Source organism: Stegostoma tigrinum, chromosome 8 (assembly GCF_030684315.1).
Source record: "Stegostoma tigrinum isolate sSteTig4 chromosome 8, sSteTig4.hap1, whole genome shotgun sequence".
Taxonomy (NCBI): Eukaryota; Metazoa; Chordata; class Chondrichthyes; order Orectolobiformes; family Stegostomatidae; genus Stegostoma; species Stegostoma tigrinum.
The window spans coordinates 55,025,344-55,052,014 of record NC_081361.1 but is presented as its reverse complement, the minus strand read 5'-3'; the positions used below and the strand labels follow the sequence as shown (position 1 = coordinate 55,052,014).

Here is a 26,671-nt window from a genome sequence, read left to right as displayed (position 1 = left end):
TATTTCTCCTGACCTTTTCAACTTCTTTGTTACTCCCTCACCCAACTGCAAGGTTTTTGTTGAGCCCCTTATATGACTATTAATGTCCCCAGTTTGCATAAAAGCTCATGTCTCTTGTGCAATCCAATGCCGTTCATGTGCTTACACTCGCCCCTGGAAGGGACCATGACCTTTGAGAACTTTTCCTCTCAGATCTTACTCTCCTGTTCTCTTCCATGGATTTCCCCCATCACTACTCTTTCCCTCAGTGATCCAGTGCTTTGAATTCCAGATTTAGTTGCCCACTTACCCCAGGACTTCATGCAAAGTCCTCTGCTAAACTCCCTGAACTGTTACTTCTAAAACTATGGGCGTGACCCATGCCGCATACTGACTTGGTAGGTCAGAGCTGACTGAGCACAGCCTATCCTTCAAACTAACATCTCCCCAGCACCCCAATTAACCTGTGATCCTCAAACTGAATACGCTGCCCCTTAGAACTGACCATGGCCCAATCTCCAGGCTGCAAGGACACACATTTGCAGATTCTGTTAGAACTAAGTGCCTGACTGACTGTGACCAATGTCTTCCACTTTAATTGGACCAGTTCCTTGACTGTATGGCTGCAGTGCCTGACTAACCATAGACCCCTTTAACACCACAATGTGCTGCTCCCCTTTTACCTCCATACTTTGCAGTTAAGATAAAGTGCATGACTGTGTTTGCCATGTAAGCTGTTGGCACCTACTTCAGGGGTAATGCTGCCATAGCCTGATTCTATGATGCGACCACCCCATTCACTGTCAGTGCTCCTAGCCAGTACAAGCTGCCTGCCTCTGCTTTTGCATTTAAGGAAACAATGTGAGACATGAGCTGGCAGCTTGGAAATTTGCACTCGACTGCTCAGCTCTCAAAAGCAACATGACCAGCGCAGAGACTAGTAATCTGGAAGTCAGAGTGTAGAAACCAATGTAAAGTAGATAGAGGCTGGCACCCTCCCAACTAAATGCAAAACGAGATAACGTTTTGAAAACAAGCTGGGAGCCACAAGAGGCATCTTGTGAAGATGCATGTGATGCATATATGCCCATGCATGCAAAGCAGGCTGGCAGAAGCAAATATATCCTATGTATCCCTGAACTCAAGTGAGGGACTGAAAATGCCTTGTGAATTGGTTGAAGAACCGGCATGCAGATATGATGAGCTGTGATTTGCTGATGCTATCTTAGCTGGATGGGGTGTTGAGGAGGATGGTGGCTGTGGAATGCACGGGCACATTGTTCTGAAGACATGTATGAATGATGGCCAGCTGTAGCTGCCAGGTACCTGCTCTGACTTGCACATCAGGGATTGGTACTGTCTGATCTCTCGGGAAAGGAGAAGAGAATTAGAAATCATGTGTAAATAAGGTGAGCTGGGCATTTAATGAGATGCAATTGCATGGAAGCAGTGAGATTCTGAAGTTTCCATTTAAATTTGCAAAACCTTTTCTCAACATCGAGATTCTGATTATTTTCATTTCTATTATATTTTCCCGACCTTCTCACCATTGCTTATAACACACGAAGAAATGCAAAAATCCACCAGTTTTTCTTCCCCTTTTAATTGCATTGTTAAATGTTGCTTATTAATATGATTTTACAGACATAAAGAAGGGTGGGGTGAAGAACTAAAATATTGACTTCTATTTCTGCACACCTCCTGTCTGACCTGCTGAGTGGTTCCACCTTTTTTTCTTCTCATTTTGTTTTTACATTTGTATTAATCCAGTTCAAAAGTGAAATGTTGTGTGATTTAAAATCTATTCTGATAGACGACACCTAGTTCTACTCTACCATTATTTCACTTGACCCCTCCCAATATTTCTGTTATCAGGCTGCTTTTCCAACAAAGCAGAAATTTCCTCCACGTGAATTTTGGGAACCAAAGCTGTTCCCAACTATTATATTCTTCTGCTACATATGAACGTACTAATCACATATAGGGATTGATGAAACAATTTTGTGGGTCCCTTATTTAACAATTATAAGCCAATTGTAAGATTGAGCAAATAGATTATTGAGAGGCTAATTCATGTACATTTGATCTCTATCAATGCTACTTCAGACTGCTTCCAAGTCATGGGACCAGTATGTCACAGTTCTGAGGAAGGCCACCGGACCCAAAACATTGACTTTCATTTCTGTTCGCAGATGTTGCTTGACCTGCTGAGATTTCCGAGCAACCTCTGTTTTCATTTCTGATTTAAGGCGTACGCAGTTGTTTTAGTTTTTATTGACTAATATATCATATCCTGGTGATGTAGATAATTGATGGCAGTTTAAAGCATGTTTCCTTAAAGGTATGCATAAATTACCAGAAACTAAACAAGACTAACCCTAACTCTATAAAAATTGTAGCTACAAGAGCAGATTTGAGTCGAGCACTCTTGTGTGATGTAATTCAGACTCCCCAAAGTCTGGCGAGGCATAACTGAGGAATGTGATGAAATACTCCCCAATTGCCTGGCTGTATGCAACTACAACAACATTTGAGGAGTTTGACATTATCTAGAACAAAGTAGCCTGGTAGGTTGTTTGTGGATGTGGTATCAGTCAGTCCCTCCATGACTGACGCTGTATAGCAACAGTGTGTACCACATACTGATACATTGTAGAAGTTCACCAGAGCTCCTTAGGCAGAATCTTCCAAATCATGACCACTACCATCTTAAAGGACAGGGCAATGTGGGAACACTATTGCCTGTGAGTTTCTTCCAAGCCGCCAACCATTCTGACTTAGAAATATATTCCTGTTGCTTCATTCTCACTGGGTCACAATCCTTGAACTCCCTCCCTAACTGTATTGTGGATTTACCTAAAGCAAGTGGACAGCAATGGCTCAAGAAGGTGGTAGGGAAATACATCCTGGCCCGGCCGGTCTCACCTATATCTGAGGAATGACTAAAAGATATATTATCTCAACACTTAACAAACTCGATTCTCTAACCACTGATTCCACAATATTCCCTGGCAACTGTTTGAGACTGAACCAGAAGGTTCTCAATCTTGAAGTTGTATTTGATAATGAGATGAACTTCCAATAGCATTTCTATAATGGCATCAAACCTCTGAGTTATGCCTGACTCCACCAACAGTTCAGCTTATTTGCTGTTGAAATCCTCCTCCATGTCTTTGTCATATCTTAACTGGCTAATGTAACAATTTCTGGACACCGTCCCAAATGCCGTAGATGTGAGGTCATCCAGAACTGCTACTCTTGAGCAATCTTGCATCCATAGCCTCTGTCTTTTGTTGATCTACATTGGCTCTTGATTAAAGTTGTGCCTTTTTACAGTTCTTCTCCTCATTCATAAACTTGTTGACAGCCTCAACATCACCTTATTTTTGAAATTAGCTCTATTACATCGTAATTCTGGCATCTCCAGTTTCAATTGCTGCACCATTTCTGGTCTTGCCTTCAGTTGCTAGGGTTCTAACCTTCTGTAATTCCCTACTACCTCTCCTTAAAGTACACTGAACAAGCTTTTGGTCATTTAATGTAACACTTCTTTTGTACTTCGGTGTCACTTTTTGCTTAATGGTAATGAACTTTGCAGGAATGCCATGTTTAATTATTTTAAAGATACTGTATAAGGACAAGTTGTTCTTGTAAAATAGTGATCACAAACACTGATCACAGTTGGCATAACCTGATCAAACCACATGGATATGTAAATTACATTTTCAGGCAGTTTAATAAGAGATAAATAATGCTTCCTTACTTTTGTTTGATAGTCCGTTCCAAAAACTTGTTGATCAACATTCTTCTGTCGTGTTTTGTTACTTTAAAGAAGCATGTTAACAAACCAACTAGAAACCAGAGCTTAGTACTCATGTCACGTTTCTTTTGACAGTTTCTAAGAAGAATGGCATCTCTTCGTCATCGGTATCATACACAGATGAATGTACAGTTTTAAGCACTGCAAGGTAAAGTGGATAAAGATAATAGCTAATGATTATTCAAACTCGTTAAGCGTTGTGGATGGAAAATGTAGGGTAAATATTCCAAAATATTGAACAATTCATTTGAGACATCTGAGCCAACAAGACTACCTGAGATTCTTTTCGGAATAAGAGAACAGTTTAAAAAATGTTTTATTGAATCTGATTCCACCACACAGATCGAAAAGATACACTTTACTATTTTTGCCTTTGACCCCATATACGTCATTCTGTGTAAATACAGAGCAGTTGTACTACAACATTCCATTCTGCATTGTTCATATAGTTCAATAATGATCATTCCTGCCCTCCCTAGTTTTTGTATCCAGAGGCATAACATTAAAGCGTGTAGACCAAAAAGATTATCACAGTTTGCAGATGTCAACTGATTTGAACTGGAGTAGATGGGTAGAGGAATTATAATCGGTTTTAAGGACTGGGGTTAAAAAAAAAAGTAGGGATCCTGCTCTGATTATAATCTAGCAATCTTGCTATAAATGATATAGAAGTGGATCACAAATGAGAACTCTGATATGAAATTACTCTCGTATTGGGTTTAAGCTATCCTACTTTTTCTTGCTATGTACAAAACTTTATCCGGTGTTAGAGAAGTAGTGAAAGAAAAAGGTTAAAATTGTATTCTATGAACAATTTAAATATTTCAATTAAAGGAAAAGTAATTCAGAGATCCAAAATATTTAGAAAAATTTAAGACTCATTCAATTCCATTTTTTGTTTTCCAATTTCCATGTGTAGTTTAGTTTCCAGAAATAAAACATATGTGATAAAACTGAGTGTATTTGGCTTGTTTACTTTTCTTAAAATATTGTTTATGACATTCCTTAGGTGATAGGATGTTGTGCATGTATCTTGTGGATTTGACATCCATCATTCTGACAATACCCTGTAAGTTACTCCCGATCTCGTGGGAGTTGTGCTTGGTGAAATTAATGTTGCATCTGGTGACATTGCTGGTGTAACTCTGGTTGTTAAGGATGCTGTTGTTGTTGTCTTACTAGTATTCTTGCTGATCTTTTCAACTTTTTCAACTCTAGTGCAGGTTGAATATGGTGGCTGTTCCTTCTCTTTTGCTGACCAGTTCAGATCTCAATAATGTATAACTTCAGAGTCTAAGATACTAACAAATTTTGCTGGGTCCCAGTTTTTCACAGTTTGACCCCTGTGCATGCCCTTTTAAGTGGTTTGAGCAGGCATTTGACCTGCTTATTGAAGTGTTGTCCTACCTGTGTATCAGTGAGTTGTTGCCTTACTTCCTGGTCATTGGAGGCAGCATCGTGCTTAGCAGTATTATATTATCTTCCATTCAATAGATTTCATGTCGGCCTTATCTGGTGCAGATAAGAGTGACAATAAGGCAAAGTTTGGATCTTCTATAATTGTAGCGTTAGATTCTCTTGACCACCTGAGCATGTTTTTCTATAAATCTGAGTTCCTTTGGGTAATGTACAGATGAATTGATGATGTTGTAGCCATAACGTTCAGCGAATTTCTTCAGCATTCTGGAGGTGACTAGTATTCTATTATTTCATGTAACTCTCAGGAATCCCTTGCTTGGTAAACAGAACTCGTAAGTTTCTGTTAACTTGAGGATGTGGGTGTCTTTCGCTGGCCAGCATATATCGGGAGGGAATTCTAGGATTTTGACTCAGTGACAATGAAGGAACAGTGATATATTTCCAAGTCAGCATGGTGAGTGGCTTGGAGGGAGCTTGCAGGTGGCGGTGGTCCCATGTGAGATCTCAGCTAAGATAATCATTGACGCTGCCAAACCTTTTGCTGTTTGAATAACACGGAACATTTTAGTTGTAGTCTGCAACTTTGATATGTCATTCTTGATTGTGAATAGCTCTGCTTCTACAATATACCATAGTCTGGGTGGTACAGGGTGATCTTCACTGAAGGCCAGAGTTTGGTTCCTGGAATTGATTTATTTAAAAGAAAAGACTTTTGGTAACTATTGGAAGAAATGCTTCAATGCTAGAATTGGAATTAGTGGTTGTAGCATCTTCCTTAACTAACATGAAAAAAAATTACAACTGTACCCTCTAAATTGAAATTTGGTACTTATATGCTGAATTCCTTCATTAGTTATTGAAATAACCATTAAAACAAAAACAAAATGTAAAAGTATTTTAGAAATGGTAGTATTCGATTACAGCACCTGCTGTAGAATGGAGCTGGGAGATTGCTGCTGGGGCCTCCACATGAGCGCACCTTTGCTTAATAGGCTCAGGGCTAACTGCTGAGACCATTTCTTATTCCTGTCTGGATCGTAGCTGTCTGGTGCCATCTTTTTAAGGGTCAGTACCATTCCCTCTTTCTGGCTACCTCCATCTCCAGGATCCACTCAAGCCATTGTTTAGTGGGACTAAACTTCCTGGCTGCCTGCTGGACTTTGGCCTTCCTTTCTCTCCTCCTGACTGACAGTGTATCAACCAGAAGCATCTCCTGCTGCCTCTGTCTGGGTGGTGCTGGCCAATGCTTTAAAATGTGGCTTTCAACTGGTGGGGGTGGCATGGGGAGCCTCAGGTTGTTGTCTGTACTGGGGTCATAGATTCTGTGGTCCACAATAGTTTGGTGGCGCTCCTGCTTTCTTTCACTGGTTGTGGTCCACAGTCTGCTCCAATGGCTCATCCATTCTGCCCACTACTTCAGCGGTGAAATGGGAACGGCAGATGCTGGAGAATCCAGGATAACAAAGTGTGAAGCTGGATGAACACAGCAGGCCAAGCAGCGTCTTAGGAGCACAGGAGAAGGTGTGAGATTTGCTGAGCGTGGCAATCTCCACTAGTGTCCTGTAGGCAGTAGTGGCCTACATGACCCTTCAGGGATTCTAGCAAGCAGCTCTGGTGAGTGGTCTGGGTCTGATGGGTGGAAGGTCCCTGGTGAAGAGCTTGAGCAGTAGACAGGGAGAGGGTGCATATCAGAAGGTGACAATACTCTCCAGTCTGAGGGGGAGTGGTCATACCACAATTGTGCAGCTTTGGTCAGGTGAAGTACTAGAGTACTGTAAACAACTTTGAACATTAGAAGATCAGTGAGACTTCTGACTCTAATAGCATAATGATATTAAAGCAAATAATGCTGAATTGGATTGCTTTAAATGTCTATTCCCTGTACTCCAGTAGCTGTAATTTCGTCTTTCTGGCACATATTCCAGTAGGTACTATCTTTTCCATGTTTCCCCAGCTGTCCTGGCTTTGAGATTACATTTCTCCATTCTAAAGTACCTTTACTTGTCTTCTGGAAAAGATTTATGTGCATCTTTTTGGTCTGATAATTCTAGGTCCAGTCAGAACACTGCCTTCTCATGAAACATTGTTTCTGGTTGTTTCCATTTACTGTATCTTATCAGCCATCCTTGGATCATTTGCTGCAGCATCAACCCTTCATCTTTACTAATTTAATTTCAGATTTGATTCCATTTTGGTGGTATTTTATTCATTGATTGTTGGATCTTTATACTAGATGTGTTAACCCCTATTTCTTCTTTGGCAGCGACAGAGAGAGAGCAGCACCATTTCTCTTCCTGGCTTACAGTTTGGAGTGAAATCATAAGCCTGCCACCTTACTGTTGCTGTACACCTATTTTGTTCTTGTAGATTTGCATATGGACACTGTTCACTCGATTTCACAAATCCATACCCCACTGCCAAAATCTCTCCTGCCGCTTTGCTATATCTAGTCTCATCCAGTGTTGAAGTTTAGGATGTGAACACTAGTGTTGTTTTTTTTTCCCCCTTCTCCAGGCTTTCTCATTTGTGAAAACATTGACTTTTCTGATTTTGTTGTAAATCCACTTGCGACTATGACTCCTGCTATTCAACATCATTTCTCACCAGCTCCTTTAGGTTTTGCGGTGGGTTCTGACATGAGATATGAAAGAACTCGAGCACAAACCAAGCCAAGGAGAGTCCTATTGGTATTTTCCAGACGATTTCTTTGATTCAGCCCGGCAGCAGGTTCTCCTGAATCCGGTAACATGCAGTGAAGCAGGAACAATAAATAACCTCATGCTAAACAAGCCTCCGGTGAAAGTGATCACAGCATGTTAGAATTTAATTTTAGTTTGAAAGGGAAAAGTGTGGGTGCATGGCTGGTATTACAATAAAGATAACTGAGAGGGTATGAAGGCAACACTGGATATAGTAAAATAGAAAGGTAGGACACAGTTGCAGTGGTTGAGTTTTAAGGAGATCTTTAATAACTCTTATCAAAGATTTATCCCAGTGAAAAATAAATTCCCTATGAGAAGGCTAAAAACTGAAGGAACTGCAGATGCTGGAAAACAGCAATTGCTAAAAGCTCAGCGTCCGTGAAGTGCAGTCAGAGTTAACATTTAAGGTCCGGCGAGCCTTTCTCAAGAGGGGTCTGCAGAAGGGTCACTGGACCCAAAACGTTAAATCCAATTTCTCTCTACAAATGCCGACAGACCTGCTAAGGTTTTCCAGCTATTTCTGATCTTGTGAATTTGAGAAGGACCCATCATCTGTGGATAAATAAGCAAGTTAAGGATAGTATTAAATTTGAAAGAAACAGTACCCATATCTGCAAAGATTAGAGGCAGGTGAGAGGATTGGGCAAACTTTGAAAACCAGCAGCAAACATCAAAAGCTGATATCAAGGCAGGAAGATTAGTAAGGCAAATGAAATGTTGTCATTTATCGCAAAAGGAATGGAAAATAAAAGGAGAGAAGCTTTACTGCAGTTGTTCAATACCTTGGTGCCACCACATCTGGAATAGACTTTTAAACCCGTTTGATCTCCTGATTTGAAAATAATCTATAATGGCTTTCAAATTAGTTCAGAGACTTTTCATTAAAACCATTCTTGGCGTTAAAAAGCTTATGAAGAAAAGTCAAACACCTTCAGTCCATACATGTTGGAATTAAAAAAAAAAACTAGAGGTGAAGCATAAAATCTTGAGGCTCCTGATAATGGTGGATATCCAGATATAAATTAATAATAGAAAGGAGCAGCAGTACCAAGAAATTGAGCAGAAAAATGTATTGCAAATCAGAAAAACAGAAGGGAAACATCAAGACCAAGTTAAGGAATAAGAAAATAAAGAGATAAGAGAAAAAGAACTACACAGGAAATTCAATGTATGTATTCAATATATTGCTTCCTTCTGTAGAGGAGATGAAAATTAGGGCAGTGGAGGTCCATCTTTTAAAATGGAAATAAACAGAATTATTTTAAAGAGTTGTTTGTATGTGGAATTCGCTTCCCCGGAAGTGAGTAGAAGCTGGATCTTTTAAATTTATTCAAAATAGAGTTAAGTAGATCTTTCATATACAATTTTCATTGTTTCAATACCACCTTTGACTGCTTTTATCCCGTTGCTTTTTCCCTCTCATTCTCTGCCCCCGTGCTCTCACACTGTCTCATGTTCTTGTACACTGAGCTATCTCTGAGGTTTAGAGTTATCATAAGAAGCCTGCAATCTGATACCTCACTGGCTTTGTTTTGAATTTTCCTTTCTAAAACCCACCCTCATGGCAGCACAGATAGATTAGGCCTTCTATCCAGTTAGAAGTGCTAATTATTTGTCCTACAGAACCCGTTCCCAACTCTCTTCTCTCTTGGAATTAATAGACAGTTTAAAGTATAATCATTTGTAAAACCTCATTCAGACCTCCTCTCTATGAGACTCAGACACTACCAATCTATCCACAGCAATCACAGATGCTTTAACCATTGTTTACAGACATGTCGATCTTGCATCATCTTCCCAGTGAAACAAGCTAGGCCCTTCTTTAATAAGCAGGTATCCCAACACTGCTGTTGCACAAAATTCAAAATTGGCCACAAAACACTTATTCCTCCATTTTAAGATGAATATAATAACCGTCACAAAACATAGGAATAGTCTAAACCTTGTGTTTGTAACATTCATGATATCTGTTAATATGTTTGTTTCGGCAGGTGTCTGTTGCAATCAACAGTATTAGCATCTTTCTACTTTTTTGTAATATGTATTTGAAACAGACTTCAATTTAGAAGTGTGTGGATATCGTCAACACCTTGATAACTTTCCTGAAAGGTCCTCCATTTAAACTCTGGGACGAGGAATGGAAAACAAAGTAAACTATTAGTCACAATATTCAGTGTCACAAATATTTCTCTTGCCAAAGTGATCATTATTCATTTATATGTTAGAAGTTATGTGTTGTAGACTATTTGATGGACTGTTGTCATGTGTATGACTGTTTAGTGAGGTCATTGAGTATGATAAGATTTTACATTCTAGCAGACCTTTGCTGGAGCTATGTTTCATTCAGTATCATTACTTGCCTTTTTGAGATCAGCTGACTTGGCAGAGATCAAGTATTTTTGGATTGTGCATCATCCTATTACATCATCCAGTGATGCTAAGCCATGTTTAGATTTTTTTTATGTACAGTAGTAAGAATATATAAGGCTTATTTCTTGAAGAAAGAATTCTTTCCTTTGATACAGCATTTGCATCTTTCCTTTTTTTTGTAGCAGTATACATGAAGAAACCAATAATAAAAAGGAGCAGCAATGCCAAGAAGCTGAGCTGAAAAATGTGTTGCAAATCAGAAAAACAAAAGGGAAACATCAAGACCAAGTTAAGGAATGTGAAAATAAAGAAATAAGAGAAAAAGAACTACACAGGAAATTCAATGTATGTACAAAGTATTGTGAAGTTACTGCTGACTAGTTAATGCTTTGTGCAGTCAAAAAGCTTTAAACTAACAAAAAGTTAATTCAGTTTGGCCTCTAGATTGGTTTCTTGTACACATCATACTGTGTTGCAATAGTCAATACAGTAAATTTCTTCCGGATGGATTCTTGATTCACAATCCTAGAGACTTCGGATATTTGCCATCAAACCTGTCTAACCATCCTCTCTCTTCTCCTGTGCCTATGTTAGGAAAATATGAAAAGCTGTGGATTTTGTTTTCATTGAAGTTTTTTCAGCCTTTCTTGCTATCTTCGTTCAAGACTGATACCTAACAATACAACTTCTAGACGTAGAAATATTGGAAATACAAAATAGTTTAATTAAGAAGCATCTTTTGTTGTTCTTTGTTCTTGGTTCTTATTGTTTTTTCCCTTTGTGCGCAACCTCAGTTGAAAGTATTACATTAATAAAGGATCCTCTGCAACATTAACATATTGGTTCTTTTGAGAGAAAAATTGGATGCAAATTTGAAGCACAGAAGGGTACAAGATTGGGAGACTACAGAACAACTGGAATAGTTCTATATTAGTCCAGCAAAGAGCTATTATATACACAGCATAATGGGACCAATGACCTCAGTGCCCCAAACTTGCATAATTCAATCTGTTTCTTGTGCTGTCTGACCAGCTTTATAATTTCAAGTATTTGTTTGTAATCATGACCACAATGGATGACATCTCGAGCTTTAAAGGTTTATTCAGTGTTATCTTAGCATTTTTCAATTGAATGTGTTTTGTTTGCAGATTTCTAATTTTAAAGTAGCTAATATTTCGTTAGATGAAAATACTAAATGGATTGGTTATTCTGGTTGGAAGAATATATATCACACAGCAAGAAATCAGTTAGTTAGGGAATGCCATTAAGTTTAATTGCACCACAAGATTGATCTGAAATGCCTCAAGCTTTGAGAAGTTCTGTTTCTCCTTTCAACACTGTCGTTAGTGATAACTTTTGTTTTACTCGTTTGTTTGTGTTTAGCTCACGGGCCTGGAGCTTCCAATATATAAAGTTCAAGTGCAGCAGCATTTAAAGGGAGGAAAACTGGGCCTCACTGTGAAACAAGGTGAAATAGTGGAAATTATCCGTATGGTTGACTGTCCTACTGGAAAGTGGCTGGCCAGAACTCATGATGGGAACTGTACGTAAATAATTCTCTGTTCTTATTTCTTATTATTTATCAAGATCTCCTTAATTTCTGTAAGTTTCATAAACTCTTGCATCCCAGTAACTTGTGATAGTTCAATTTAAAAATCTTTGGTCATGATGAAGCATGGGGTTACTGTCTATGTCAATACATTGACTGCACTACAGTGAGTATCAGTATCTGGGGGGGCTCTCACTCCAGGAAATGCATATTCAGAAGGTTTTCAACCTGAGTGAGTGTCAGTACTCTCAAAATGAGAGAGCAAGAGTGGGGGAAAAGACAAACGGAACAAAAATGTCTTTGAGACGAAAGACTATTATTATTAAGGTGAAGACCTCCCACTTAAGTTCCGGACTATTTCCTAAAACATAGCCAGTAATACTTGGAAATGAACTTTATACTGGAGTTCCATTTTTGACATGTATGAGACAAATCAGACCAGTTTCTCTCTGATGAAGGGTCTAGGCCCGAAACGTCAGCTTTTGTGCTCCTGAGATGCTGCTTGGCCTGCTGTGTTCATCCAGCCTCACATTTTATTATCTTGGATTCTCCAGCATCTGCAGTTCCCATTATCTCAGACCAGTTTATTTCACAAGTTTAGCACCTTCATTATAGTGTTCCTTACCCCACTTACATGTGACACGGATTAGGGAATGATTTTGATTCTTTATTCCTTTGTCACTTAGATCGCCTCATTTGCAAACACCTTCCCATCCAATACAGAAAGATTTGCATTTATATAGCACTTCTAATACTTAATGAGTGTCTCAAAGCACTTTATAGTCGATGAAGTGCTTTTGAAGTCTAGTCACTCTTGTGATGTAAATTGACATCTGGATGGAAGGACATCATTGGGTTTTCATGTAAAGCCCTCTTTTAAAAAAATGGATTTCATGCTCTCACAATATTTTACTTTACAGATCTGCTTTCAACTAGCATCAGATTTAAAGTAATCCCTAGAGAAGTCCTGAAACTGTTGCTTTCACCCTTCCTAATCTATTCAATAGGATGTAACGACAACCTGTTTGTGATAGTTAATGAAATATTTAATCAGTGCTGCTCTGAAAAGTCCATCGAGGAGTCTGATTTTATTTTTATATATTACAGATGGTTACATCCAAATTGATGCTGTGAAAATGGATAATGCTGAAATTAAAGAAATTAGTAAAAGAATTTTAAAGCAAACAGAAACATTTGAGGAAATATATGATGATGTTGGTCTTCCTGAAATGTAGGTACAAGCTTCTTCAGCAAAACATCTACCCACTTTTAGTATGGCAAAATAAGCAATGAGTAAATGTATTGTTACTTGATTTTCCCTGTTTCATAAGGATCTTTCTTATGTCTCCAAATTGAACAGGCCCATTTGGTTGATATATCTTGCTGCTCTATCTTTGCTTTATATCCTGTTCCCTCTAACAATTGCTATTCATATGGAATGGAAAGTTTCAAAAGGTTTAATGTTACCACCAGAATCAGGTAAGTTAGGGTCTGCTGGAACAGTAAAATACCTCAAACCAAATCCAAATTGGCTTCCAGTCTACACATCTCCAGTATTTAAGGAATGTGGGAGAAGCCGACGACAACTATTCCAGAACTGGGATGCAAGTTGGCTATCTAAATATTTTAATGAGGCTGACCACCTCTCTTTTGACCTGCTTTGCAGGTTTATTCATGGCTGGTGCATTTCTTGAGCCTTGGAAAACCTGCAACTGAAAGGAGGCAAGAACAAGTTTAATGAGTAGGTCCGGTTTGAGGCTGAAGTGAAACAAGAGCGTTTTCCCCAAACACTATCTTTGGAAACTCCTACACAAAGACTGCCAGGGTCTGTCATAAGTTCATGGAGTCATACAGTACAGTACAGTCATACTTTCGGCCCAATGAGTTTGTATTGTCAAAAATATACAACAGCCTACACTCCTACCCATTTTCCCACACTCGGCCCATAGCTTTGAATGGTATGATGCTTCCAGTGTTCATTTCAAGTACTTTTTAAAAGTTGAGGTTTTGCATCGCAACTGTCCTCCCCAGGCAGTGCATTCCAGAATTCCATCACCATCTTGGTGAAATCATTTTTCCTCCCACCCCCTCTTAAACCTCTTACATTACATTTTAAAATTATATCCCCTTGTCATTGAACATCACCCCACACTCTGTGACATTCCCAGGAACTGGGAATTTGACATCCTCCCTAGGGATAAGAACTGAAATCCTATCCTTCCACCCTCCTTTACCCAGACCCACAGAATTATGATTCGTTCCATTGCACGGCTCCAGGAGCAACTGCAGGCTCCCAAACTGCTTCTGCAGCCTCCTTTGCTCAAACATGCTGACTTCTGGCAGAGAACCTGTTGAGTGAAAGAATAGTCTGCTTTAAATCGAAAACTCGACAGGCTGCAAAGAAACCTGCATAGTCGAGATTTCACATCTCAAAGTTTGTGATAGAATCATAGAATCCCTACAGTGTGGAAGCAGGCCATTTGACCCATCAAGTCCACACTGACCCTCCAAACAACATCCCACCCAGATTCCTATCCTAGTCCTGTAACCCTGCATTTCCCATGGCTAACTGACCTAGCCTGCACATCCCTCGACACCATGGAAAATTTAGCATGGCCAGCCCACCTAACCTGCACACCTTTGGGCTGTGGAAGGAAGCTGGAGCACTTGGTGGAAAGCCACACAGACACAGGGAGAATGGGCAAATTCCACGCTCTCTCAAGGCGGTGCAATTGAACCTAGGTCCCCAGTAGTGTTAAGCACTGTGCCACCCTAGAGGGGAAAGTAAGCAAAACTAAATGACAGAAGGAATTTAGTGCAAATCAATGAGCGAAAAGACAATGACTAATCCAGTTTAAAAAAAACCAAAAAAATGGATCTAGACAGTGTGTAAGTAAAGATACATTTGTCAGACCATAAGGCTGCTCTGTTATTAGAGGAAGACGACTGCTGTTGGTTTAACTGGAAAGTTACCATTGCCTCAGATGACAAAAGATATTGAGAAGGAGAATCCTTCAATGTGCAGGAATTGAATCTATGCTGATGGAAACACTCTGTGTTACAAACAAGATAATAAAATGTGAAGCTGGATGAACACAGCAGGCCAAGCAGCATCTCAGGAGCACAAAAGCTGACGTTTCGGGCCTAGACCCCTCTCTGATGAAGGGTCTAGGCCCGAAACGTCAGCTTTTGTGCTTCTGAGATGCTGCTTGGCCTGCTGTGTTCATCCAGCTTCACATTTTATTATCTTGGAATTCTCCAGCATCTGCAGTTCCCATCATCTCTGTGTTACAAACAAGCTGTCCAGCCAATGAAGCTAACATAATGATGTGAAATGATTGAATTCAGTGAATCTAAAAATCTACAAAGTGGATAGCATACAATACCTGAGAATTACTTGATCATATCCCAACATTTTATTTTAGTTTCTTCCTCCTTTTCTTTGATTCTTTGCCAGCCATTGACACTATTTCTTCACCATGTAAAATTGATTATAGTGAAGTGTAGCATTATGGGCCAATTTCCCCCTTATGGATCAAACATGTACTTGCTCTCTAAGACTTTCTCAGACTTCTGTGCTGAATTTAAGATCATTTTCAGGATATTGTCAGCTGCAAAAATAAATGTTTTGCTGTATTAAGTAGCAGTTAACTTGTCAAAATCATGAGTACAGTTAATTTTCTGTTATAAAAGAAAAGCTCATTTTATTCATTTGCATTAAACTGTAAGATGCAAGGTATTGAAAATAGTTTGGAAGTTGCATGTTTCATTAATGGGGACAATTCTTCCACAGAACACCTGAACTATGTTTCGCATCCCCACTTCAAAGTGTTGGTAAGTGTTTTCTGAGAATGTTGTTCTACTTAACTCATTAATTGATTATATAGGTTAAATGTTACTATACTTCTTTAACATATTGCCTATAATTGGCTAATATGTTTCAATTCATTAAGTTACATAGAAATATCGTTACAAACATGTAATTTCATAACTTAGTGTGTTTTAGGAATACCAATTTTAGTTTGTCTTTTGAAGTTTTCAAATGTAAAGTAAATGTAAGCTTTAGGTTTGAAAAACTGGTAATGTTAGGGAATTGGAGATAATTAGTTTAACTCACTATCTGGGACCTCTTAGGTATGCCATGTTTGTTAGATTTTAGATTTGGGGCCACTGTTACCTAATACAGGTAATGATTCATAAGGAATCTCCAGAGATTATTAATTTAGTCAAGAAGCAACAATTTAGATATGACACAGAGACCAAGAACTTGTCGTAATGGATTAGAAGCAGAAGGAAGGCTTCCGGCTGTCCTAGCATTAGTTTGTGACATACTCTGTCTGTATCTCTAATGGTGAGCACTTCTTTACCTGGTTTCATTCTCCCCTTTGACTCCCTTTTAATTTGCTTTCCTTGGATCAAATTGTTGGATTTCTCCCTTTTATTTTCCCTGATTCCTGTTTGAAACTAGCCTGTTAGCTTTTGTGGTCCTTGGCTGGTTATGGTAACACAATTACAACAACAGATTATTGCATGCAGTCAAATGATTCTGCAACTTGTCCTTCACCTGTACTGCTGTTTTTTATTTGGATAAATTTGAGTATTTTACTCTTAGCATTCAATTGTTCTGATTCAACATTTTTTTTCCTTTCAATTTTGCCTTTGTCTCACCTCCTAATTTTAATTGTCTTAATGTGAGTTTCTCTATGAATTATGTATTTGTGTCTTAATCATTTAAATTATGTTTTAGAACATAGAACATAGAACAGTACAGCACAGAACAGGCCCTTCAGCCCACAATGTTGTGCCGACCATTGATCCTCATGTATGCACCCTCAAATTTCTGTGACCATATGCATGTCCAGCAGTCTCTTAAATGACCCCAATGACCTTGCTTCCACAACTGCTGCTGGCAACGCATTCCATGCTCTCTCAACTCTCTGCGTAAAGAACCTGCCTCTGACATCCCCTCTATACTTTCCTCCAACCAGCTTAAAACTACGACCCCTCGTGCTAGCCATTTCTGCCCTGGGAAATAGTCTCTGGCTATCAATTCTATCTATGCCTCTCATTATCTTGCATACCTCAATTAGGTCCCCTCTCCTCCTCCTTTTCTCCAATGAAAAGAGACCGAGCTCAGTCAACCTCTCTTCATAAGATAAGCCCTCCAGTCCAGGCAGCATCCTGGTAAACCTCCTCTGAACCGTCTCCAGAGCATCCACATCTTTCCTATAATAGGGCGACCAGAACTGGATGCAGTATTCCAAGTGCGGTCTAACCAAAGTTTTATAGAGCTGCAACAAGATCTCACGACTCTTAAACTCAATCCCCCTGTTAATGAAAGCCAAAACACCATATGCTTTCTTAACAACCCTATCCACTTGGGTGGCCATTTTAAGGGATCTATGTATCTGCACACCAAGATCCCTCTGTTCCTCCACACTGCCAAGAATCCTATCCTTAATCCTGTACTCAGCTTTCAAATTCGACCTTCCAAAATGCATCACCTCGCATTTATCCAGGTTGAACTCCATCTGCCACCTCTCTTGCTCTTGAGGTTACAATCTACATTTTGTCAAGTAGCTATATCAATGGCTATGTTCTTCTTTCACCATTTTTACCATGTATTCCTCCTGTCAGTTATTTTGGATGTAACATATCATCTCTGCGTACTTAGACCAACATCCTAAGGTCATGCTGCACATTCTTGACTTTAAAGTAATCACATAGAAAGATCAAAAGTGGGTTGGAGAAGGAGGACATACATAACGTCCCAGCTTGGTCACAGTGTTTTGGGTGGTGGCTGAAGAACTGAACTGTCTTAACATCATCAGAGGCACGGATTCACATATTTCCGAGAGAAAGTTGTCAACCTATTAGTTTTATCTATACCTTCCTTTCACTTTGAACATTGCATTTAACAGTACCTAAGGTGAATTATTCCTATTTGGTGTTGTGCTTTTTTTTGTTACTATCTACTGTTCTAATTGGGACATTCCACTAATTATCATTCTATCTCATTCAGAAACTTTCCAATAAAAAGATGTTTTCAATACCTTTAAAACAGAAATCAAACATTACCCTGTGCTGTCAAACATTATTAAATTTTGTTTATTTGGTCTGTCTTTCTGTTTAAAAGAAGTAATTTTCTATAAAGCATCTTTCTAGGTTATGCTCAACTTTTCCTTTAAAATTATCGCAAATTCAAATACAGGAACAACACTCCTGAGGTTTTTTTTAAATATACAGCCTAGAAGATGTCGTTGAATTGGCAGGTTTTGTTGATGGTCAGTTTATTTCCTTCCAAATGATCTTTGCCACTTTATTGAAAAACAAATTAAAAGTACATAGGTGGTTTCATTGACTTATTTTAAGTTTGTTTGCTCCCTTTAAACGTAATGTAAATTTTCCTTTGAGGTACTTGAAATTGAAGCCTGTATCAAGTAACTTTATCAATCTCAATATCAGAAATGATTATATGCAGACTTTGCAGTTTTAAATGGTGCTTTTATTTCTGAAATGCGAGTGATTGGCATTCAGTTTAAAAGCTACTTTCACATCTCCTACTGTAAAACACTTCTAATCTCAGAAGATAACCAGTGGCCTAATTTATCAAGATCAAGTTTCTGAAAGGCGAAGTCTGTAGTCCAAATGCAATGCGATGCTTGTAGGTAAAGTCTTGAATTTGCAAAACTGCTGTGTCCCTTGTTGTGCTAGATGGCTGTTGAAACCCGTTTAAATGTACACAAACAAAATCTACTGTAACACTGGTTAGTAGCTCCCTGGCTAATAATGTCCAATTGATCTGTAAATTTAGAATCCTAAAATTTAGCAAGATTTAAAATTTACATTTTGCAATACAGAAGTTTGGGTAAATTAAAAAAAATACTGCAGTTATTACCTTTTTCCTAAGTGTATTCAAATTTTTGAAGTTCTGTTAAATCTTATTAAACTTGCAGTTACCCCCCATGTAAACAGAACACCCAGAATTCTGCTCATTGTGGAAAGGTTAGAATGCAGCATGAAATATTAATCTCCTTAATTTCTCTTTGATTTGCTCCATCTTGGGGAGAAACTAGTCATTGCTTTATGCCATTGCATTAATTTTACTAACACTTTTTTTGAAAGGAAGAACTTTCCCAGTGACAGTAGGAACTGCCGATGCTGGAGAATCTGAGATAACAAGGTGTAGAGCTGGATGAACACAGCAGGCCAAGCAGCATCAGAGGAGCAGGAAGGCTGACTTTTTGGGCCTAGAACCACCTTCAGAAATGGGGGAGGGGAAGGGGGTTCTGAAATAAATAGGGAGAGAGGGGGAGGCAGATGGAAGATAGATATGGGAGAAGATAAGTGGAGAGGAGACAAACAGGCCAAAGAGGTGGGGGTGCAGCCAGTAAATGTGAGTGTAGGTGGGGAGTTAGGGAGGAGATAGGTCAGTCCAGGGGTTTGGATGAGGTTAGTAGGTAGGAGATGGGAGTGTGGCTTGAGGTGGGAGGAAGGACAGGTTAGGGAGGTGGGGACAAGCTGGGGGCTGGTTTTGGGGCGCGGTAGGGGGAAGGGAGATTTTGAAGCTTGTGAAGTCCACATTGAAACCATTGGGGTACAGGGTTCCCAAGCAGAATATGAGTTGCTGTTTCTGCAACCTTCGGGTAGCATCATTGTGGCACTGCAGGAGGCCCATGATGGACATGTCATCGAAGGAATGGAAGGGGGAGTTGAAATGGTTCGCGACTGAGAGGTGCAGTTGTTTAGTGCGAATCGAGTGTAGGTGTTCTGCAAAGCAGTCCCCAAACCTCCGCTTGGTTTCCCCAATGTAGGGGAGGCCACAGTGGGAACAGCAGATACAGTATACCACAGCAGATGTGCAGGTGAACATCTGCTTGATGAGAAAGTCCTCTTGGGGCCTGGGATGAGGGTGAGGGGTGTGTGTAGGGGCAGTTGTAGCACTTCCTGCGGTTGCAGGGAAAAGTGTCGGGTGTGGTGGGGCTGGACGAAAGTGTGAAGCAGACAAGGGAGTCACAGAGAGAGTGGTCCCTCTGGAAAGCAGACAAGGGTGGGGAGGGAAAAATGTCTAGTGGTGGGGTTGGATTGCAGATGGTGGAAGTGTCGGAGGATGATGCATTGGATCTGTACGTTGGTGGGGGTGGTACGTGATGACGAGGGGGATTATGTTTTGGTTGTTATTGTGGGGAGGGGGTGTCGGGGATGAGTTGCAGGAATTGCAGGAGACACGGTCGAGGGCGTTCTCGACCACTGAGGGGATGAAGTTGCGGTCCTCAAAATAAGGACATCTGAGATATACAGGAGTGAAATGCCTCATCCTGGGAGCAGATGCAGCAGAAACGAAGGAATTGGGAATAGGGGATGGCATTTTCACAGGAAGGTAGGGTTTGAAATGGATGTCGGTTTCCAGGTGGTTGCCAGAGATGGAAATAGCGAGGTCCAGGAAGGAAAGAGAGGTATCAGAGATCGTCCGTGTGAACTTAAGGTTGGGGTGGAAGGTGTTGGTGAAGTGGATGAACTGTTCAAGCTTCTCAGGGGAGCATGAGGGGGTGTTGAAATGGTTCACAACTGGGAGGTGCAGTTGTTTGTTGCGAACCGAGCGTAAGGGGGCTTGGGGACCGCTTTGCGGAATACCTATGCTTGGTTCGCAACAAACAACTGCACCTCCCAGTCGTGAACCATTTCAACTTACGCTCCCACTCCTTAGATGACGTGTCCATCCTGGGCCTCCTGCAGTGCCACAATGACACCACCCGAAGGTTGCAGGAACAGCAACTCATATTCCGCTTGGGAACCCTGTAGCCCAATCGTACCAATGTGGACTTCACAAGCTACAAAACCTTCCCTCCCCCACTGCATCCCAAAACCAGGCCGGCTTGTCCCCGCCTCCCTAACCTGTCCTTCCTCCTACCTATCCCCTCCTCCGACCTCAAGCCCCACCCCCATCTCCTACCTACTAGCCTCATCCCACCCCCTTGACCTGTCCATCCTCCTTGGACTGACCTATCCCCTCCCTAACTCCCCACCTACACTCACCTTTACTGGCTCCATCCCCGCCTCTCTAACTTGTCTGTCTCCTCTCCACCTATCTTTTCCTTTATTCATCTTCTGTCCGCCTCCCCCGTCTCCCTATTTATTTCAGAATCCCCTTCCGCTCCCCCGTTTTTGAAGAAGGGTTTCAGCCCGAAACGTCAGCCTTCCTGGTCCTCTAATGCTGCGTGGCCTGCTGTGCTCATCCAGCTCCACACCTTGTTATCTCAGATTCTCCAGCATCTGCAGTTCCTACTATCTCAGCAACTACAACTGCCTGTGTTTCACGGCCTAACACTACGCCAGTTTAGTGAAACATCAGAAGAGTTTGATGCTCTGAATTCTCATTTACTTTATCATTGGAAACAGCAACTGCATCTACCACTGTATGATTGTTGTTTTTCTACCTTCTTTGAGTTTCTGGAACTTTTTGAATTGTTTCAAAGTCCAGACTCTCTGCCCCCATAATGCCCAAACTGCCAACGGTGTACACCTTGCTGTGACATCCACGCGCATGTGCTGTAGGCCAGTCACTCCAAAGATTTTCCAATGTTTTTATTTTGAAGGTCTATCAAGAAGACCCCCACAATTCCTATGGCACCCTTTTATAGCTATCACTCACCCTGGGAGCGATTTCTCATTCGGACTTATTATCAGACTCAAATATGCAAATAAATATTTGTATGAGTCAATGGCTCAGATCCCATCTGCATTTAGGGAATCTGAATTGCTGAGCACTGTCAGGATCTGTGGTAAGTCTTTCATAATGTCTGACCCAATGAAATTAAAGCAGGGCTCTTAGAGAAGTTAAGGTAATTGGACAGAATCACAATGGATTTCTGAAAGGGATCTGGTTTAAGCAATGTATTGGAGTTCTTTTGAAAAAGTAAAGGCAGTGTTATGGATAATGGGGAACTGGTGAATGTTCTGTACTTAAATTTCCAAAAAGCATTTGATAAGGTGCCAGATCAATAATTATTGTAGAAAGTAAAAGCTCATCATGTAGGGGAGTGAGTACCTGGCTAGCTGTCAGGAAACTGTGTTGGCATAAGTGGGTTTTGTTTGGCAAGATGAATGAGCAGTATACCACAGGGGAGCAGTGCGGAGGCTCAACATTTTACAATTTATAAAAATAACTTGGCTGAAGGAACAGAAGAAATGGTTTCTAAATTTGCTGATGATTCAAAGGCAAACGTGTAAAGACCATGTGGAAGCCCCAAAGGAAAATTTGGTAAATGAGTGAGGATAGCACAAATCTGGAAGATGAAGTATAATATGGGAAAATGTGAAATTGTCCATTATGACAGGAAGAATATTTAAAAATGCATATTATCTATATGGAGAGAGATTGCAAAACTCTGAGATGCAGAGGATATGGATGTCCTCGTGCATAAGTCACAAAGGGCTAGTATGCAGGTAAAGCATAACTAGGAAAATTAATAAATGTTCTCATATGTGAAGGAAATTTGAGTACAATGCTTCAGTTGTACAAGGCATTGGTGAGGGCACATATGGAGTACTGCATTACAGTATTTGATATTTATTTAAGTGAAAATATAAATGCATTGGAAACAGTTCAATAGGTACTACCTGGAATGGGCTTGGTGTCTTATATAGAAAATTTATACAGGCTAGGTTTGCATCTGCTGGAGTTTAGAACAATGAAACGTTACTTGATTGCAAAATAGAAAACCCTGAAGGTTTTAACCAGGTAGATCTGCAGAGGATATTCCTTTCTGTGGGAGAATCAAGAGGATCACTGTTTATAAGTAAGGGTTCACGCATTTTAAGCAGATTTTTTTTGTCTCATGCAGGGTTTTGCAAAATTCTTTCTCAAAGGCAGTGGAAGCTTTGAATATTTCTAAGGCAGAGGCAGCTTTATTTTTTGATAAACAAGAAGGTGAAATGTATTCAGGGATAAATGATAACGTGGAGTAATCAGATTAGCCACAATCTAATGAATTGAATGGCAAAGTAGGTTCAAGCAGCTGAGTAGCTTGCTCCTGTTCTTAATTCATGTGTTTGTATGTATGAATATAGCAAACTTCCAGACTTTCCTGTTTAAACTCACTCTAAAACTTGCTGTTTAATTTAAATCGCAGTAGGGGTGAGTATTGTTATACTCAATTCCTACTATTGGCCAATGCCTTCAAATGCAGTAGTTCTCCTACCTGAAACCATATCATTTAATAGTATTAACCAGAGGGATTTCCACAATCGCTGTTGAGTTAACTGTTATTTATTATGCAGGAATGTTATCAAGACTCTAGGAGAATGCTTTGCCTGGTGAGAACTGACAGCCATAGCAAACATGTGCACCCAAAAGCTTTGAATTCAACATAGTTCCATCAGAATATTTTCCAAAATAAACAGCAGTTTACCACCAAATCATGCAAATTTGCTTTAAAGATTATGTTAAAGTATTGCAGGCCTATTAAGTTATCCTGTCCTTTGGAGGTGATTTTGTGACAGATTAACTCATTTGAGTAACTGTATGATTACCTGGATTTGAATAGATTCTGTTACAGAGAACATCATTTATAGTAAATTTTGTTAACATTCACCCCCATGAGAATTCTTATTTAGTATTCCTACACAGAATTAGAAGTTCATACTAGTTCAGTTTCCGAAATGTTCATTTCATTTGTTTTTGGGAGAAGATCATGGGTTAAGATTTAATACTTGAAATTCAACAATCACCTTGTAATCAATCAAATAACTTGCTGATAATTACATTTTCTCGTTTGTTAATATCAGCATTACTTATAATGGGAGGTTTGAGATGTACTTTGTTTCCTCATACTTGTGCAGACTGCACTCCCATAACTGCATTTTAGTAAGGGTTCAAAGTTGTGAAGAAATTGTAATTTTAATCAATTGATGCCAATAGAAATGAGATTTGTTTTAAATTGCATATGCTCTTGTTTTTGTATTCCATGATTAAAATAAGGCTCTGGGAAATCCTGTGAAGCAACAGATGCCAAAAAAGAATCCGAGAAAAGAAACAGGTTGGTGAGCAAGCCTTTAAATATCATATAACCTGAGCAGATACAGAACGATGCCAACCATGTGGACTCACCAGCTGAGTTCCTGTCTTCTCAACCTTGCCCCTGGCCTGGAGAGTGATGAGCCTCAGGTTAAACTCTCATCACCACTCTCTCTAATAGTCCTAGGGGATTACGGCAATTTATACATGTGTTGCATACAAAGCGGTCTTAATCCCCTGTTTTCTGCACGTATTGCTATTCATTTTGATCAAAGAAGTATTTTCATTCAAGAAATTCAGCCCAGTGCTCTGGGGATATGGATTAAAATTAAAGTATGGCAACTGGTGAAATTTAAATTTAATGAAAGATATCTGAAAATGAAAGCTGGTCTCAGAAACAGCGACTGTGAAACTATCATCAATTGCCGTGCAAACCTATTTGGTGTGCAAATGTCCTTCACAGGAGGAAATCTGCCATTTGTCCCTGACCTGGCCTATATTTGACTCCAGACCTACAGCAACGTGCTTGACTTCCTACTGCCCCCTGAAATTTTCAAGCTAGCTATTCCATTCAAGGGCCATCAGGGATGAACAACATTAACTGGTTTGTCAGAGATGCATTCATCAAAGAATTTTTAAAAACATGTAGCACACAATATTCAGAAGGTTTGATGGTAGCAATCCACCCCAACCACCCACAATTGACCATCTTAACAAGCGAGCCTAACCAAACCAACCCCTGCCGCACTGTTTGACATTAAGTGACATTACAATCACTAAAAACCCTACTATGAACATTCTGGGGATAACCATTGACCAGAAACCGAACTGACCCAGCTGTGTAAATGCTATGGTGACAAGATCGCAACTAAGCTGTGAATTCTATAGTGAGCAGCTCTTAACTCCCAGAGACTATCCACCACAAGGCACATGGCAGGAGTGTTTTGGAATCCTCCCCACTTGCCTGGATGTTTGCAGCTCCAAAAACATTCCTGAAGCTTAACATCATCCAGGACAAAGTCGCCTGTTTGATTAGCACACTGTTCTCCACCATCAACATTTGCTCCCCTCACCACTGATGCACAGTATCAGCAGTGTACTTCATCCACAAGATGTATTGCAACAACTTGCTACACTCTGTGATAGCTGGGTACCAACCACTACTGCCCTGTGGTTGAGGTGGACTGCCACCAATCCTCATCTCCGTGCTAATCAATGGGGGTGTCCAGTAGTCTGTGGTGGAGGATGGATCGTGAATAAGTCTCTGCAGAAGAGGCACTTGTCTTCGATAACAAGATGCAGTTTATGATGCCTCAATAACTGTATACAGAAGATATGGCGAACACGCAGCCCCAGATTGTTCACATTTACAGCGGAAGGGTTCTTGTCCCATCCATGGAAATAGTTACAATCCCATAATTTTAAATCAACCTGCTCAGTGGTATTATTACAAACCTCTGAAGGAGATGGGACTTGAGCTCAAGCCTCCTGGCTCAGAGGAGGGACATGACCGCTGGACTATGAGAGACCCACATAGAAATAAAAATTGTTCTTTTCAAAAATGCTGCACAGCTTCTTGTCCAATTGGAGGCTGTTTTTCCCTCATAGGCTGACTAGTGAATCTATCAGCAGCAAACGTGGATGAGAATACGTCTCTGAATTGGTAGGAAACAGTGGAAAGAATATAAGGACAACCATTTTGAAATTTTGGACAGCTGGAGATTCAGAGTGAAGACAGAACTAGAGCTTGGCACTGCTCGTGTCCCAAGGAGAGCAATGGAGATAGGCTGCTGTAAAGGACAGGATGTTAGTTGGCAGACTGAGAGGGCGTGAGCTGCAAATGGCAAGCAAGGCCAGGGATAAAGCTGTCAGCGGGACATGAGAGAAGAGACACCATCACTAGTGGGTGCTAACTCCTGTATATCTGCGTTCAAGTTTATGAAGCAAACCTTTGTCTGTAACACAAAGAGAGAGTACGTGTGTGTGAGAGAGAAAGCAAGTGAGTGAGTGGGAGATGGTGAAAACAAACAAGGGCATGTGTTTATGTGGGAAGAAGAAATCCAAACCTGATGAGTCATCTAGACTCAATGTTAGCTTACTCTGTCTCCATGGACGCTATCTGACCAGTTGTGATCTCCAGCAATTGCTGTTTTTAGTACAGATTCCAGCTTCTGCAATCATTTGCTGCTATATTTTGGATACAATGTCAATGTTAGTTAAAATCAATTCCTTCATTTGGCTGTAGTACCCAACCCCTTCCCTGGTGATGGGGACTTGAGGATGAATCTTTTTCTAGCTTTGTTTCTTCACTGAGATGACAAAAAAAAGGATTTTATTGATTTGATCTGCTGCTTGGCACTTCTTTTTTGGGCCATTTTGATTCATTACATACTCGTTTAAATGATTAATTTAAAAAAAACGCCAAAGCAATAAATTGATGCTTATTTTTATGCCACACGTCCTCTTTCTGAACTGGCCCCCCTGGATTAAGTGAGAAATTGAATTGAAGCCACGACAGTGGGAATGTGGCAGCCAATGTGTGCACAGTAAGTTTTCATAAACCATAGCAAAGTCATGATTCCCAGATAGTCTGATTTTCGGATGTTGTCAAAGGAGCCATTGAATCTCTTATGTTCACATCAGAGGCCCAAGAGGATTGGTGATACAAGGCAAAGGGAATCAAATGATAGCGTAACAGTCATTGTAGATGGCAAGAACAAAACAACTAGTAGCCCCTGTTCATTTTTACTGAAAAATCAAAGAGTCTACACAGATAAGAAAATGTAATATAGTATGCGACTCTTTTAGATGCATGT

The 26,671-nt window shown here is 40.1% G+C and overlaps 2 protein-coding genes across 4 annotated transcripts in view; one reads left to right on the top strand and one right to left on the bottom strand.

Moving 5' to 3' along the window:
• prkaa2 (protein kinase, AMP-activated, alpha 2 catalytic subunit) overlaps positions 1 to 26,671 on the bottom strand; it is a 133,002-nt gene that overhangs the window by 30,993 nt on the left and 75,338 nt on the right. The gene's annotated exons all lie outside the window — the stretch shown is intronic.
• Positions 1 to 26,671, top strand: part of LOC125456090 (FYN-binding protein 2-like) — a 91,823-nt gene that overhangs the window by 29,092 nt on the left and 36,060 nt on the right. For all 3 annotated transcript variants that reach the window (XM_059647890.1, XM_048538792.1, XM_048538793.1), the window contains exons 3-8: positions 3,875 to 3,947; positions 10,473 to 10,635; positions 11,674 to 11,833; positions 12,947 to 13,070; positions 15,633 to 15,673; positions 23,820 to 23,877. In XM_059647890.1, the coding sequence (XP_059503873.1) occupies positions 3,875 to 3,947; positions 10,473 to 10,635; positions 11,674 to 11,833; positions 12,947 to 13,070; positions 15,633 to 15,673; positions 23,820 to 23,877 (619 nt within the window). The remainder of the gene's footprint in view (positions 1 to 3,874; positions 3,948 to 10,472; positions 10,636 to 11,673; positions 11,834 to 12,946; positions 13,071 to 15,632; positions 15,674 to 23,819; positions 23,878 to 26,671) is intronic.